General features: G+C 39.5%; 1 protein-coding gene and 1 non-coding gene across 3 annotated transcripts in view; both read left to right on the top strand.

Annotated features, from left to right (window-relative positions):
- Window positions 1–11,926, top strand: part of ZNF169 (zinc finger protein 169) — a 122,527-nt gene extending 110,601 nt beyond the window's left edge. The window contains exon 6 of one of the 2 annotated variants that reach the window (XM_074362952.1): window positions 10,193–11,926. In XM_074362952.1, coding sequence (XP_074219053.1) covers window positions 10,193–11,733 — 1,541 coding nt within the window. In that variant the 3' untranslated portion in view covers window positions 11,734–11,926. Of the gene's footprint in view, window positions 1–10,189 lie in introns of both variants that reach the window. The other variant, XM_074362951.1, reaches the window with a different exon arrangement.
- On the top strand, window positions 938–1,120 carry LOC123613379 (U2 spliceosomal RNA). The gene has a single exon (XR_006720731.1). It is a non-coding gene; the product is annotated as a U2 spliceosomal RNA (small nuclear RNA).
- Window positions 11,927–13,642: the final 1,716 nt, after the last annotated feature.

Raw genomic sequence — 13,642 nt, 5'->3', positions numbered from 1 at the left:
CTTCAGACATTTTCATAGCTGCGTAGTGGCTTCTTACTCTGTTTTACTTGGCATTTGCCTGATGACTGATGATGCTGAGAATCTTTCCATGTGCTTATTTTACCATCTGTGTATCTTCTTTGGTGAAATGTCTTCTCAAATCTTGGCCTATTTAAAAAGTTGATTTCTTATGTTTTTATTATTGAATTTTGAAAGTTCATCATATATTCTGTATAGAAGTCCATTATCAGATATTTGATTTATGAATATTTTCTCTGTGGCTTTTGATTCTCTTAATAGTGTCTTTCAAAGAGAAGTTCTTACCTTTGGTGAAGTCCAAGTTTCAGTTTTTTTCTCTCATGAATTTAACTTTTGGTGATGTATTTAAGAAATATTTCCTAAAATGAAAATCAAAAAGAGTTTCATATGTTTTTTTCTTTTTAGAAGTTTTATAATTTTTACTTTACGTTTAGTTTTATACCCTGTTTTGGGTAAATTTTTATACTTGGTACCAGGTCTAGATACAAGTACAATTTTTTTCTCATAAAAATATCCAAATTTTCCAGCACTATTCTTGAAAAGACAACGCTTTCTTTACTGAATTTCCTATGCACCTTTGTAGTAAATTAGTTGTGTATGGGTATTTATATGGACTCTGTTTTTTTCAACTTCTCTCTTTACCTGTCTTGATGCCAATACCACATAGTCTTGATTACTGTAGCTTTATAATCAAGTCTGGAACTTAGAAGTATAAATCCTGTGACATTTTCTTCAAGTTGTTTTATTTATGCTAAAACATAGTTATTCTAGTTATTCTTTGCATTTCCACATGGATTTTAGAATGAGGTTGTCAATTTTCACACACACACAAGACACAAAAAAGCCAGCTGTGATTTTGATTGGAACTGAGTTGAATCTACATCAGTTCAAGGAGAACTTACATGTAAATAACATTCTGATCACTTCTCGGCCTTTTGGCTAAGATCAAGTGTAGTCTCCGTTCTTATCAGTTTAATAGCACTCTGTCATCCAATATATGAACGCAATCTGTCTCTCCATTTTTATGGGACTTCTTAATTTCTGTCTGTCAGCATTATTTTGTAGTACACAGGTCTTACGCATCTTGTCAGATTTACCCTTCTGTGTTTCATATTTTTGATGCTATTTAAGGTACTTTAAAATTTCAGTTTTCAGTTGTCTGTTGATATAATTTAGAAATACAGTTAGTTTATGTATGATGAGCTTGTATCTGGTAATTTTGCAAAACCTACTTCTCAGTCCTAGTAGTTTTGTAGATTCTGTCATATTTTCTACGTAGATGATTATGTTATTTGTAAATCAGTGTAGTTTACTCCTTTCCATTCTTCATGTCTTTAATTTATTTTTCTTACCTCGTTGCACAGGCGAAAACATCAGTGCAGTGATGAATTTAAGTGGTGAGAGTGGACATCCTTTCCTTGTTCCTGATCTTATGGGCAGTGCTTTCCTCCTAAGTGTAAGTTTTATACCTGCCCTTTCTCAGCTTGACAAACTTCCCTTCTATTCCTTGTTCAGTGAGTTTTTATTTGGAATGAGTGTTGGGTTTTGTCAGCTGTTTTTTGGCATCTGTAAAGATGCTAATATGTGTTTTTCTTTTTTAATCTTTCTTTTGGTAAATTATATTGATTGTTTTCCTGTTAAACCATCCTTGTATTTCTGTTAATACAATGCACTGACTTTATTCAGATTTCTCCACTTTTACCTTCACTTTGTGCGTATATGTATGTGTTTTTGGGTTTTTTTTTTTTTAAACATTTTTTATTGATTTGTAGTCATTTTACAATGTTGTGTCAAATTCCAGTGTAGAGCACAATTTTTCAGTTATACATGAACATATATATATTTTCATTGTCACATTTTTTTCTCTGTGAGCTACAATAAGATCTTGCATATATTTCCCTGTGCTATACAGTATAATCTTGTTTATCTATTCTACAGTTTTGAAGTCCCAGTCTGTCCCTTCGCACCCCCGCACCCCCTTGGCAACCAGTTTGTATTCTATGTCTGTGAGTCTATTTCTGTTTTGTATTTATGCTTTGTTTGTTTTTTGTTTTTGTTTTTGTTTTTGATTCCACATATGAGCGATCTCATATGGTATTTTTCTTTCTCTTTCTGGCTTACTTCACTTAGAATGACATTCTCCAGGAGCATCCATGTTGCTGCAAATGGCGTTATGTTGTCGGTTTTTATGGCTGAGTAGTATTCCATTGTATAAATAGACCGCATCTTCTTTATCCAGTCATCCATTGATGGACATTTAGGCTGTCTCCATGTCTTGGCTATTGGAAATAGTGCTGCTTTGAACATTGGGGTGCAGGTGTCATCCTGAAGTAGGGTTCCTTCTGGATATATGCCCAGGAGTGGGCTTCCTGGGTCATATGGTAAGTCTATTCGTAGTCTTTTGAGGAACCTCCATACTGTTTTCCACAGTGGCTGCACGAAACTGCATTCCCACCAGCAGTGAAGGAGGGTTGCGTATATGTATGTTTATTTAGTTCTGTGGAACTTATACATGTACGTTCATGTAACTACCAGTATATTCAAAGAAACAGGACAGTTCCATCACAAGGATTCCTTGTGCTATGTTTTTATAGCCATAGCTCACTCCTCCCCAACCTCACTCCCTCCACCTTCCTCTGGCAACTACTAATCTCTTCTGTCTGTACCATTTTGTCATTTCAAGAATGTTATAAAGGAAATAATATTGTATGTTACCTTTTGGGATTGCTTTTTCTCATTCAGCATAATTCTCTTGGGACCCACCCAAATGGATCTCGTGGGTCCATTACGTGTATCAATATTTCATTCCTTTTATTGCTGAGTTGTAGTCTGTGGTATGAGTGTACTACATTTTGTTAAACCATTCACCCATTGAAAGACTTTTGGGTTGTTTACAGTTTGTGGCTAATACAGATAAAACTGTTGTGGTCATTTATGCGTAAGTTTTTGTGTGAACATAGCCGTTTCATTTCTGGGATAAATGCCCAGAAGTGCACATTGCTGGGCCGTGTGGTAAATACACGTTCAGTTTTGTACAAAAGTGCCATAGTCATTTCCAGATCACCTATGCCACTTTACATTCCCACCAGCAGTGCTGGAGTAATCCAGTTTCTCTGCGTTCTTTCCAGAATTTGGTGTTAACACCGTCTTTTACTTTGGCCTTTCTGACAGATTTCTGAAGAGGATGCATTTCTGTGTAGCTGTGAGCCTCTAATAATTTTGTTGTGAGGTCTGTTTTCAGTATGGATGGTTGTCCCATCTTTCTTCTGTGTGTGTTGCCTGTTATCCCTTTAATTTGGGGTGTGGCCAGTGTTGCGATCAGAGCCTGCCCTAGTTGCTGAGCGGGACCTCCTTTTTGTTCTGTGGCTGTCACAGCCCTGACAGGGGTGGGTCTGTTCCCCTTTTCTTTTGCTGGAATGGAGGCTTCCAGACTCATTTCTGAGCTGTGGTGCATGGTAGACAGGAATGGGGCGCTTCAGGGACTCTTTGTTGACTCTGCCCTTGTCCCTGCTTTGGCCGTGGGAATCATTCTGACAGATTTCTAGCAATGTCTCAGTTGGTATGAGTGGGGAGTTTAGTGCAAGCAGTTCCTCTCAGAGAGAGCTGGGTAGCTGAGCATATCTGAGCAAGTGCACTCTATCAAGGCTTTACTCTTGTTGGAAAAGAGACTTGTGTTCTCCCCATGGGCAGCTTAAGAGCTTAGGAGTCCCTGATCATGGGTGGCCATTGCTGTCATTTTGTGAGGTCTTCATGGCTTGTCCTTAGCATCTACTCATTCCCTTCAGATGATGTCTGTCCCTCAGAGCGGTTGCTGGGTGTGAGTATGTCTTAATATCTGATGTGACCACTGAGTGGTCTCGGCAAAGACAATCAAGTGGAGAGAGGAAAAGGATGGTCTCCTGGGTCGGCTCCTGTGGGTGGTCAGCAGGCGGGGACCCACAGACTCAGGTCCAGGGTGTCCACTTGAGCATCTCCAGACACTGCAGTTGGAAAGTGCCAGTTCCTGGCAATTCACCTCAGCTTGGTGGGCCCCGTGAAAGATGTTTGGCTCCTAGAGTAACGGGTAGCATGTATATCATTCATTACTGAAAGTTGATTATTCTTTCTTTTAAGGTGGGGCTTACTTACAGGAAATGCAAAATCTTAAGTGTAGTAGTCTCTGAATTCAAACAATGGATATAACTCGATAACCCAAACTTTATCAAAATACAGATCATTACCCTTGGGGCTCATCCCTGTAAACTCTTGCCCTTATCGGAGGTACCAGTGTTCTGATTTTATTTCACAGTAGATTAGTTCTGCCTGCTGTACAATTTTTCGTAAATGGAATCCTATAATAATACTTTTTTGTGTAAGGTTTCTTTCGCTCAGTATAGCTTTTAAGCACATTGTTGCATACATCAGTAGTGTGTTCTTTGTTTAACACTGAATAGCATTCTGTCATATGAATATAGAACTGTTTATCCATTCTCTTTGATAGACACCTTGATAGCTTCCAGTGTTTAGTCAGTTTGTAAAAGCTGCTATCAACATTCTTATGCTAATTTTTTGTTTGTTTTTGGTAAACCTTTGTTTTGTTTTCTTTGGATGAATACCTAGGGTATGTGCTGGGTATATGAGTTTCCTTCGGTTGATGTAACAATTTACCACAAACTGAGAGGCTTAAAACAAAGAAATTTATTCTATCCCAGTTCAAAATCAACCTGTTTGCAAGGTTAGTTCCGTCTGGAGGTCCTAAAGGCCAAGCTGTTCTTTGCCTTTCTTCTAGCTTCTGGTGGTTGCTGTCAACCTTTGGCTTGTAGCTGCATCACTCCAGCCTGCCCCTGTAGTCACATATCCTTCTTCCTTCTCTGTGTCTCTGCATCCAAATCTCCCTCTCCTTGTACGGATACCAGTCAATGAATTACAGTTCACCCTAATCCGGTAGAACCTCATCTTAACTTGATTACATCTGCAGACTGTATTTCAATATAAAGCCACATTCATATGTTCCAAGTCAAGATTAATTTTGGTGGGATAATAGTCAACCCAGTACACTGGGTCATAGGGTAACTGTATGTGTAGTTTTATAAGAAATGACTAGACCTTTCCCAAAGTGATTGTACAGTTTCTCATTTCCATGAACAAATGTATGAGGGTTCCTGTCACCTCGCATCCTCCCTGACAGTTTTCATTTTATCTCTGGTGTCGGATGTGTAGTGGTATCTCGTGTGTGTTTCCATCTCCCTGATTGTTACTGATGTGGAACACTTCTATGTGCTTTTTAATCGTATGTGTGTATATATATATATATATATGTTTACTATAACTTACTTTGTGAATACATTCAGATCTTTTGTATTTTTTAAAATTAAGTTTTATGAGTTCTTTATTAATCCTGGATACCAGTCCATTGTCATTTGTCCATTTTGCAAATATCCTCTCTATCTGAAACTTTTCTGTTCCTTTTCTTAACATAACTTTTGATGAGATGTTTAACATTGAGGAAGTCTAATTTTCTTCTCTTTTTAAATTCTTATTGTTATGAAAATAATCTATATTTTCTCTTAAGTGCTGTATGGTTTTAGCTTTTATATTTAGATCTGTGACCCATCTTGAATTAACTTTTGTGTATAGTCTGAGGCAGGAATCAGTGTTTTTCTTTTTCATATGGATACAGAGTGGTTCTAGCACCATTTGTTGAAAAGTCTTTCCTTTCACTCATTGGATTGCTTTGTTGAAAATTCAGTGATGGGCTAAGTATGGGTCTGTTTTCTGTTCACACTTTCTGTTCTGTTGCTTTGATTAATGTGTCTGTCCTTTAACCAAACCACACTGTCTGTATTACTGTAGGATCACAGGAAGCCTTGAAGTCAGGTAGTGTAAGTTCTCTTCCTTTGTTTTCTTTTTCAAGATTGCTTTGTGTAGTCTAGGTCCTCTGAATTTCCACTTAAATTTTAGGATCAGCTTCTCACTTAACAAAAAAGAAGAAAAGAAAATGTGGGCTATGTTTATTATTGAGATTTTAGTGTATCTATATATAACTTGGGGGAGAAATTACATCCTACCAATATCAAGTTTTACAAACCACTACCTAAATCTTTTCAAATTCACTTTAGCAAAATAAAAATTTGTGAGATGCAGCTAAAGCAGAGCTTAGAGGGATAGCTATAGCTGTGAGTGCTTACAGTGGGAAAGAATAAAAGGTCTGTGATCAGTGAGTTAAGCTTTTGCCTTAAGAAGCTAGAAAAAGAGGAGCAAAATAAATACAAAGTGAGTAAAAGGAAGGGAAGAATGAAAATAAGAGCAGGAATCTATGAAATATAACAACAGAAAGATGTGCTAAGCTAAATGCTGATTGTCTGAAAAAATCAACGGAATTATATATTGCTACGTAGACTAATCAAGAAAAAGAGAAAGAAGACATTAATAATCAATCGGGAATGGAAGAGAAGTTACCACTACACTTCAGACTTTAAGACGATACTAAGAGGATATCATGCACAAGTTTATACTAACAGATTGAACACCTTACACGAAATGGATACATTTTTGAAAAATACTGCTGACACAGGATAGCACAAACTGAGAAATACTGTATTTATGAAAGTAATTAAGTTGGTGGTGGATCTACAAACCTGTACTAGTTATAAAAAACATTCCAAACTGAATCCAACCATGTTTAAAAATAATTACACACCATGTGCCCAGTGGAATTTATTTTACATATGCAAAGCTCAGCGTTAGAAAATGCATACTGTAGAATACTAGTCACTTCATATTTATGTACCCTCTGATAAGATGGAAGCTTTCTGTTCAACTCTCCTACTTTGAGTTCTCACCAAAATCACATTTAATATCCATATTTTTACCAACTGTCCCTTCTTGTAAATTTAGGCTTTTTTTAGTATGCACCTCAAAACTCTAACAGCCTTCACCACCTAGTTCCAAAGCCACTCCACAATTTTAGATACTTATTATAGCAGCATCCCACTTCTTGGTACCAAAATCAGCATTATGGTTACTGGGTAACAGAACCAATAGGATGTATATGTATACACACACACACACACAAGAATGTGAGGTGTATTATAAAGAATTGGCTCATATGGTCATGGAGGCTGAGAAGCCCCAAGATCCACGGTCAACAAGAAGAAGACTGAGGAGAGCCTATGGTATAATTCCAGTCCAAAGGCTAGCAGACTCAACAGCCAGGAAAAATTAGTGTTTTAGTTCAATTTTGATAGGAAGAACAAACAAACAAATCCCATCCCCCTCCCCTACCCCTCACCCTCTCCTGTCACAGCTTGAAGGTAGGGTGGAAGTGTTCCCTCTTATTTGGGAGAGGGTCAGTCTTTCACAGTATTCAGGCCTTCAACTGATTGGATGAGGGCCACCCACATTAGGAAGAGTAACCTGCTTTACTTAGTCTTTCCATTTAAATGCTAAAGTCTTCCAAAAACATCCTCAGAGAAATACCCAGAATCATATTTGACTAAATGTTTGGGCATCCTGTGGCCAGTAAAGTTGATACATATAATTAACTATCACATTTGCTAATATTTTTTTTTTAATTGAAGTATAGTCAGTTTACAGTGTTGTGTCAATTTCTGGTGTATAGCTTAATGTTTCAGTCGTACATGTACATACATACACTTGTTTTCATATTCTTCTTCAAGATACTGAATATAGTTCCCTGTGCTATCCAGTAGAAACTTGTTGTTCATCTATTTTATATATAGTAGTTAGTATCTGCAAATCTCAAACTTCCAATTTATCCCTTCCCACCCCCTTCCCTCGCTAGTAATGTTTTGTATAGCCTTTATTTTTTATCGTCTAAAAATCACTGAGACGATATATTATGAAAGATGTTCAATTTCCAGGGATTAATTCTGATTAATGCTGAAAATGTCTTCTTTATACATGTTTGGACGAAGTTTCAAAATTCTTTAAATGGTTTAAAAGCAGGGAATGCACAGCATTCTTTCTTCTCTGGTAATCAATTCAGTGTCTACGGCCATTCATTTTTTCTCATTGCTATACTTTTTTTCCTCACAGTTGCAGCTGCAGAAGGAAAAATTTCTTTAAGGGGCCATTAGACATGATTTTCTTTTTCTAAAATTTCTTTTGGAACATTTGAGTTCACGTCCAATTACTGAAGTAATTACTGGTCTGAAAAATCAGTTGGCACAAGAGCAGCTGTAGATTGTAAAATAGTTTATAAACTGAGTAATTTGAATACATTGTGTAAATTTTTATGATTAACTGAAAAGCATTACCTTGATAAAATTTTACTTTTTATTTCTCCCTTTATTGAGCAATTTCTGTATGTTTAAAACCATGTTAAGGATTAGGGTTTCCCAAAGTGGACATTGTAATTCTTGTCATTTTTAGTTAAAATTTGACACATTACTAGATAGGCACAAAAATGATGCTCAGTGCTCTTCTTAGAGGCTGTGACTCCCAGAAGAGCAGCATTAACTGTTTCTGAATCAGTCGCCACATTGAACATAGAAGACCCTGAATGGCACACCTACAACGATATGCAGTTTACCACTGATCTTAGACTTTGTGATCCAGCAGGAACACAAACAAGCCAAGGAGAAGGCAGTGTCTGCCTTTCTCTCCCCATCAAATCCCAGACAAGTTGACAATAGTGCAATACGGGAAGCTCAGCTGTCGGAACTCCAGAATTACAACCATGTATTTATTGGAAGCTGCTGGCCAGAAACGTACATACCTGCCCGTGAGTTTTGAGAATGTGGACAGCCTAACTCCACAAAATAAACTGATAGTTCACTGAGCTAAACTAGAGTACACTCGCTGATGAGAAAGCAACCATGGTGGGTGCCTGATGGCCGGAACTGCACGCCAAGACTGAAGGGATGTTCAGTTTCACAGTGGAAGTCCAGTAGGGTCAGCACTTATGAATACTTACCAAGGCCATTTCACAGGAACCTCTAGATGCAGCAACACAGGCACACCCATACAGAGGGTGGGGAGGGGAGGGGAACTACGTTTAATAAGCAGTTCGCTGAGGAGGAAACGTAGGGGGTTGAAGTGTTAGGAAGGGATTGCATGGTGGCTGTTCTTGTCAGTATTGAAAGCTAGCATCTGAGACCAGGTGGAATCAGTACTCTGTAAAGGGTCACATAGTAAATATTTTAGGCTTTATGTTCTTTGTTGCAAGTACTCACCTTTGCCATTGTGTGTGAAAGCTGCCATGGACACTACGTAAAGACTGAGTGTGGTTGTGGTCCAGTAGACCTTCATCTGCAAAACAGCTGGCTGGCTGTAGTGTGCTGACCCATGTTGTTGGTAGTTCATAAAATACACCTCTTTTTTGGTTGGTGAAGAAAGCATCGGGTGAATCTGGAAAGCCTAGTGTACTGAGTTTATTTAAGGTTCATGCTATTTTCCATCAGCTTCAGGTGGACAGAAGTAAGTGAAATGGAATAAGGCAAACAAGTTTGATATCTCCCTGAGCTATTTTAGGTGGAAGAATTTCCTTTCACAGCAGTTTTTGAAACACTGAGAAAAGCAGGTCTAGAACTGATTGGGGTCACCAAGAGCCAGAATCCTTTAAGGGGTTGCAGGCCTAGACTGAGTCTCTGTGTTTCACTGCCAAGTCCACACACCATGAGAGAGAACCCAGCACGTAACCCTCTAGGAAACCCTTGTTTAGGAGAGGAAGCACCTTCAGTTCATTTCTCACGTTGGTCTCTAACCTGTCCTCCCTACTGCCTACATCTTGGGTACTCTAGGTGGAGAGACTCCCTTTTTTGACTTAAGTCTTTCTTTTAGGAACAGTCCGTAAAGAAATTTGTAGGAAGTTATGTAGTTTTAACTCTGAAGAAAAGCATATGTTTATAGATATTGTTTGCCTCAGTGTTAATGACCGTGGCTTGTAAGATAATCGTGCTGGGGAAGTTGTAACTCTAATGGCAATGATTTACATGGCTAGAGCTGCCTGCGATGCTTTCTTGAAATGTTTAAGCCAGGCTAATATTTAGAGCTGGCTCATTTGTGGGTTTGATGTGTTATAAAAGGATATGTATTAATGTGTCACCATGGGATGGAAGGTACGTCTGCTGAAAATCTTTGTTGTGTGAGCATCTGAGGAGTGACTGCTGGAGAAATGTTACCGTCCACAAGGTACCTGTTGTGAATCTGATTTAGACTTTTTCTCCAGCAGAACCAAGAACAGAATTCCAGCCCTGTCTCTGCTGCCCGGTGGCTTTTTCCAGTCCAGAGTTCCTCAGTCAACATGTTCTATGCAGTCACTCCCCTCAGATCTTCCCAGATTCATCTGCAGCAAGCCACTTCTTCGAAGCTCCAAGCTGCTTGAATGACAAAGCAGAAGATGGTGAGAGAGAAAGCTCTGGCACTGTATTTGGGAGGCTGCAGCTGAGCAGGACTTCGAGAGCATTCTTAATCCCATCTCAAGGTCAGACAGTAGACCAGGAATGCAACAGTGGTGGAGGAATAGAGCGGGGCATGAGCCCTGAGGAGGCAGACACAGTGTTGACAGAGGCAGACATCTCAGAATCTGGAGCAGTCATATGTGAAAAATTCAGACTAGGACTTAGCCCAGAGTCAAGCCTCTTTACTCTCCCAAAGCATCATGTGTGTCCTGAATGTGGCAGAAGCTTCTGCCAGAGGTCAGACCTCATCAAGCACCAAAGAACCCACACAGGGGAGAAGCCATATAGCTGTCAAGAGTGTGGGCAAGGCTTTGGCCGGAAGTCCTCTCTAACCATACACCAGAGGAAACACTCAGGGGAGAAGCCCTACACGTGCAGGGAGTGTGGGCGGCACTTCAGGTACACGTCCTCCCTAACGAACCATAAGAGGATACACTCCGGGGAGAGACCCTTTTTATGTCAGGAGTGTGGGCGAAGCTTTCGCCAGAAGATTGCCCTTATCCTACACCAGAGGACACACTTGGAGGAGAAGCCCTTTGTGTGTCCAGAGTGTGGAAGAGGCTTTTGCCAGAAGGCATCACTCCTCCAACACCGTAGCTCACATTCAGGTGAGAGGCCCTTCCTGTGCCTGGAGTGTGGGCGTGGCTTCAGGCAACAGTCACTGCTCGTCAGTCATCAGGTCACACACTCTGGGGAGAAGCCTTATGTCTGTGCTGAGTGTGGGCACAGGTTTTGCCAGAAGGTCACCCTCATCAGACACCAGAGGACACACACTGGGGAGAAGCCTTACCTGTGCTCTGAGTGTGGGCGTGGCTTTAGCCAGAAAGTCTCCCTCATGGGCCACCAGAGGACACACACAGGGGAGAAGCCTTATGTGTGCCCTGAGTGTGGGCGTGGCTTTGGTCAGAAGGTCACCCTCATCAGACATCAGAGGACGCACACAGGGGCGAGGCCTTACCTGTGCTCTGAGTGTGGACGTACTTTTGGCTTCAAGTCACTCCTCACCAGACACCAGAGGACACACTCAGGAGAGGAGGCTGAGGTGTATAAAGTATGTGAGCAAAGACTTGGTCAGAAGACCCACCTCACTTCTGACCAGAGGACATACTCAGGAGAAAAGCCATGTGTGTGTGAAGAGTGTGGACGTGGCTTTGGCTTCAAGTCAGCCCTGATCAGACACCAGCGGACCCATTCAGGAGAGAAGCCATATGTGTGCCGGGAGTGCGGTCGTGGCTTTAGCCAGAAGTCTCACCTCCAGAGACATAGGAGGACCAAGTCTGGCCATTACCTCCTGGCACAAGAGCTATTCTGACATTGCCTTTCCTTTCCCTGTGAGTGTGAAGATGGCAGAAATCACTAGGAAATGTTCTGCTTTCCTGAAATAGAGAAAAAAATTTTTGCTTTTTCTTTCAGTGTTTATTAGATAGTTGGTCTATCATTTAATTTCTTAGCAGCAATCCTCTGTATGGACTTTTGTTTTAATAAATTGCTTCTTTACAAGCTTGCACACCTAGTTGTGTACCTCATTCACTCATCTGTCAAGAACCACAAGGTATTCAACCTCTAGGGAGACGAGAGAATCACTGTATATTTTGTTCTAGACCATAGTTTCTCTCTTTCTGTAATCTTCAGAGCCCTATAAATACCCAATCTGACTTGGCTGTGTCCCCTTACCTTGGGCACTGAATGGTCTCTACAAGATAATTTCCCCCAGGTCCAGATACTTTGCTGGTTTAAAATCTAGAGGCAATAAAAAATTAATAAAGTTTAGTGTACAAAATTTTTTTTAAATTTACATGGTGAAAAATACCATAAGTGATATCAAAAGACAAGTAATTGGAAGGAAGGTATATCAACATATAAATCAGCTTCTTTCCAAGTTGAAGAGTTAATATACCCACTTTATAAGAACTATTAAAAATCAACGGGAAGATACCAGATGTCCTATAGAATAATGGACAAAAGACATGATCAGTTTACCAAAAGAGGTATAAACTAATGAAAAGATATTCAGCTTCACTGATGATAAGAGAAAGGAAAATTACAACTGTACTGGGATACCATTTCTCACTCATCAGCTTGACAAAAACTCAAAAGCCTGGCAGTACACTGTATTAGTGAGGATATGAGGCAACAAGCATTTTCATACATTGTTGGTGGGAATGCAGAATGGTAGAAACCTTTTAGAGGAGAATTTGGCAATATTTAAACTGTATACACATACCTATTGACACAGCAAGCACACGCCTAAGAATCTATCCTGAAAAGTCACTTGCAGTTTTATGAATACACACATGCACATGGTTATTTTTCACAGCATTATTTATAGTTGCAAAATATTGAAAACTGCTTGATGTTGAAGTACAGAAAACTGTATATGCTGGAGCATACACACAATGGAGTAAAATACATCTGAGAAAAAGACTGAGGAAGAAAATACTAATGAAACATTATGGAGGAAATGTTAAGTGAAAAAAGCAAAGTGCTAAAAGCATATAGTTTGTTACTTGTGTAAGAAAGAAAGAAAAATAATGAACATAGTCTTTGACTGTATCCTCAGTCTTGGGCAGACAGGATGTATGTATGTGTAAGAATTACAAATAAGTCCTAAACTCTTCAGTAGATTTGTTTCTCATAGCAGGATGGTAAAGCAGTTTTGAAACTATTTTTATGCATTTTAGGATTGAGCAAATGAATTCATGTGTCTGTGTTGTTGGGGGCCAGGATTGTCTTCATGGAAGGAAAGTCATACAAATGTGGAATGGGACAAAGCAAGGAAGAATCCCATAAGAATGAGCAGGATTTGGAAGTATTGGTGTGAACTTCAGATTCATAAGATTTGTACCTGTGTGTCCATGCATATTTGTGTACATATTTGTTTGCATATGTATATATACACACATGCATTTTCTACCTCTGTCTGCTGAAAAGACCAAGAAGCAAGAATGCTCCAGTAGCAGTAAGCACATCTAGCATCCAGATTTTAGCCTCTAATGCCATTTTCCACTGGTGGAAACCCTGGCTTCTTGGATTACTGGCTGCTTCCAGGGTTAGGACAGGGTAAGTCTGAGATGATTCCGGATCCAGAAAGACAGAGTGAGTTTGAAGGGATTCCCACCCACTGGCCAAATCTGGGACAATTTTAGCACCAAACTAAGTGCACTAATGACTTAAACCACTGGGAAGGGAAATAAAAAGAGAATCTTACAAGCCCGTAACAA

This window comes from Camelus bactrianus, chromosome 4, assembly GCF_048773025.1.
Source record: "Camelus bactrianus isolate YW-2024 breed Bactrian camel chromosome 4, ASM4877302v1, whole genome shotgun sequence".
Taxonomy (NCBI): domain Eukaryota; kingdom Metazoa; phylum Chordata; class Mammalia; order Artiodactyla; family Camelidae; genus Camelus; species Camelus bactrianus.
The sequence above is the reverse complement of the archived record's forward strand: the minus strand, read 5'-3'. Positions and strand labels throughout refer to the sequence as shown.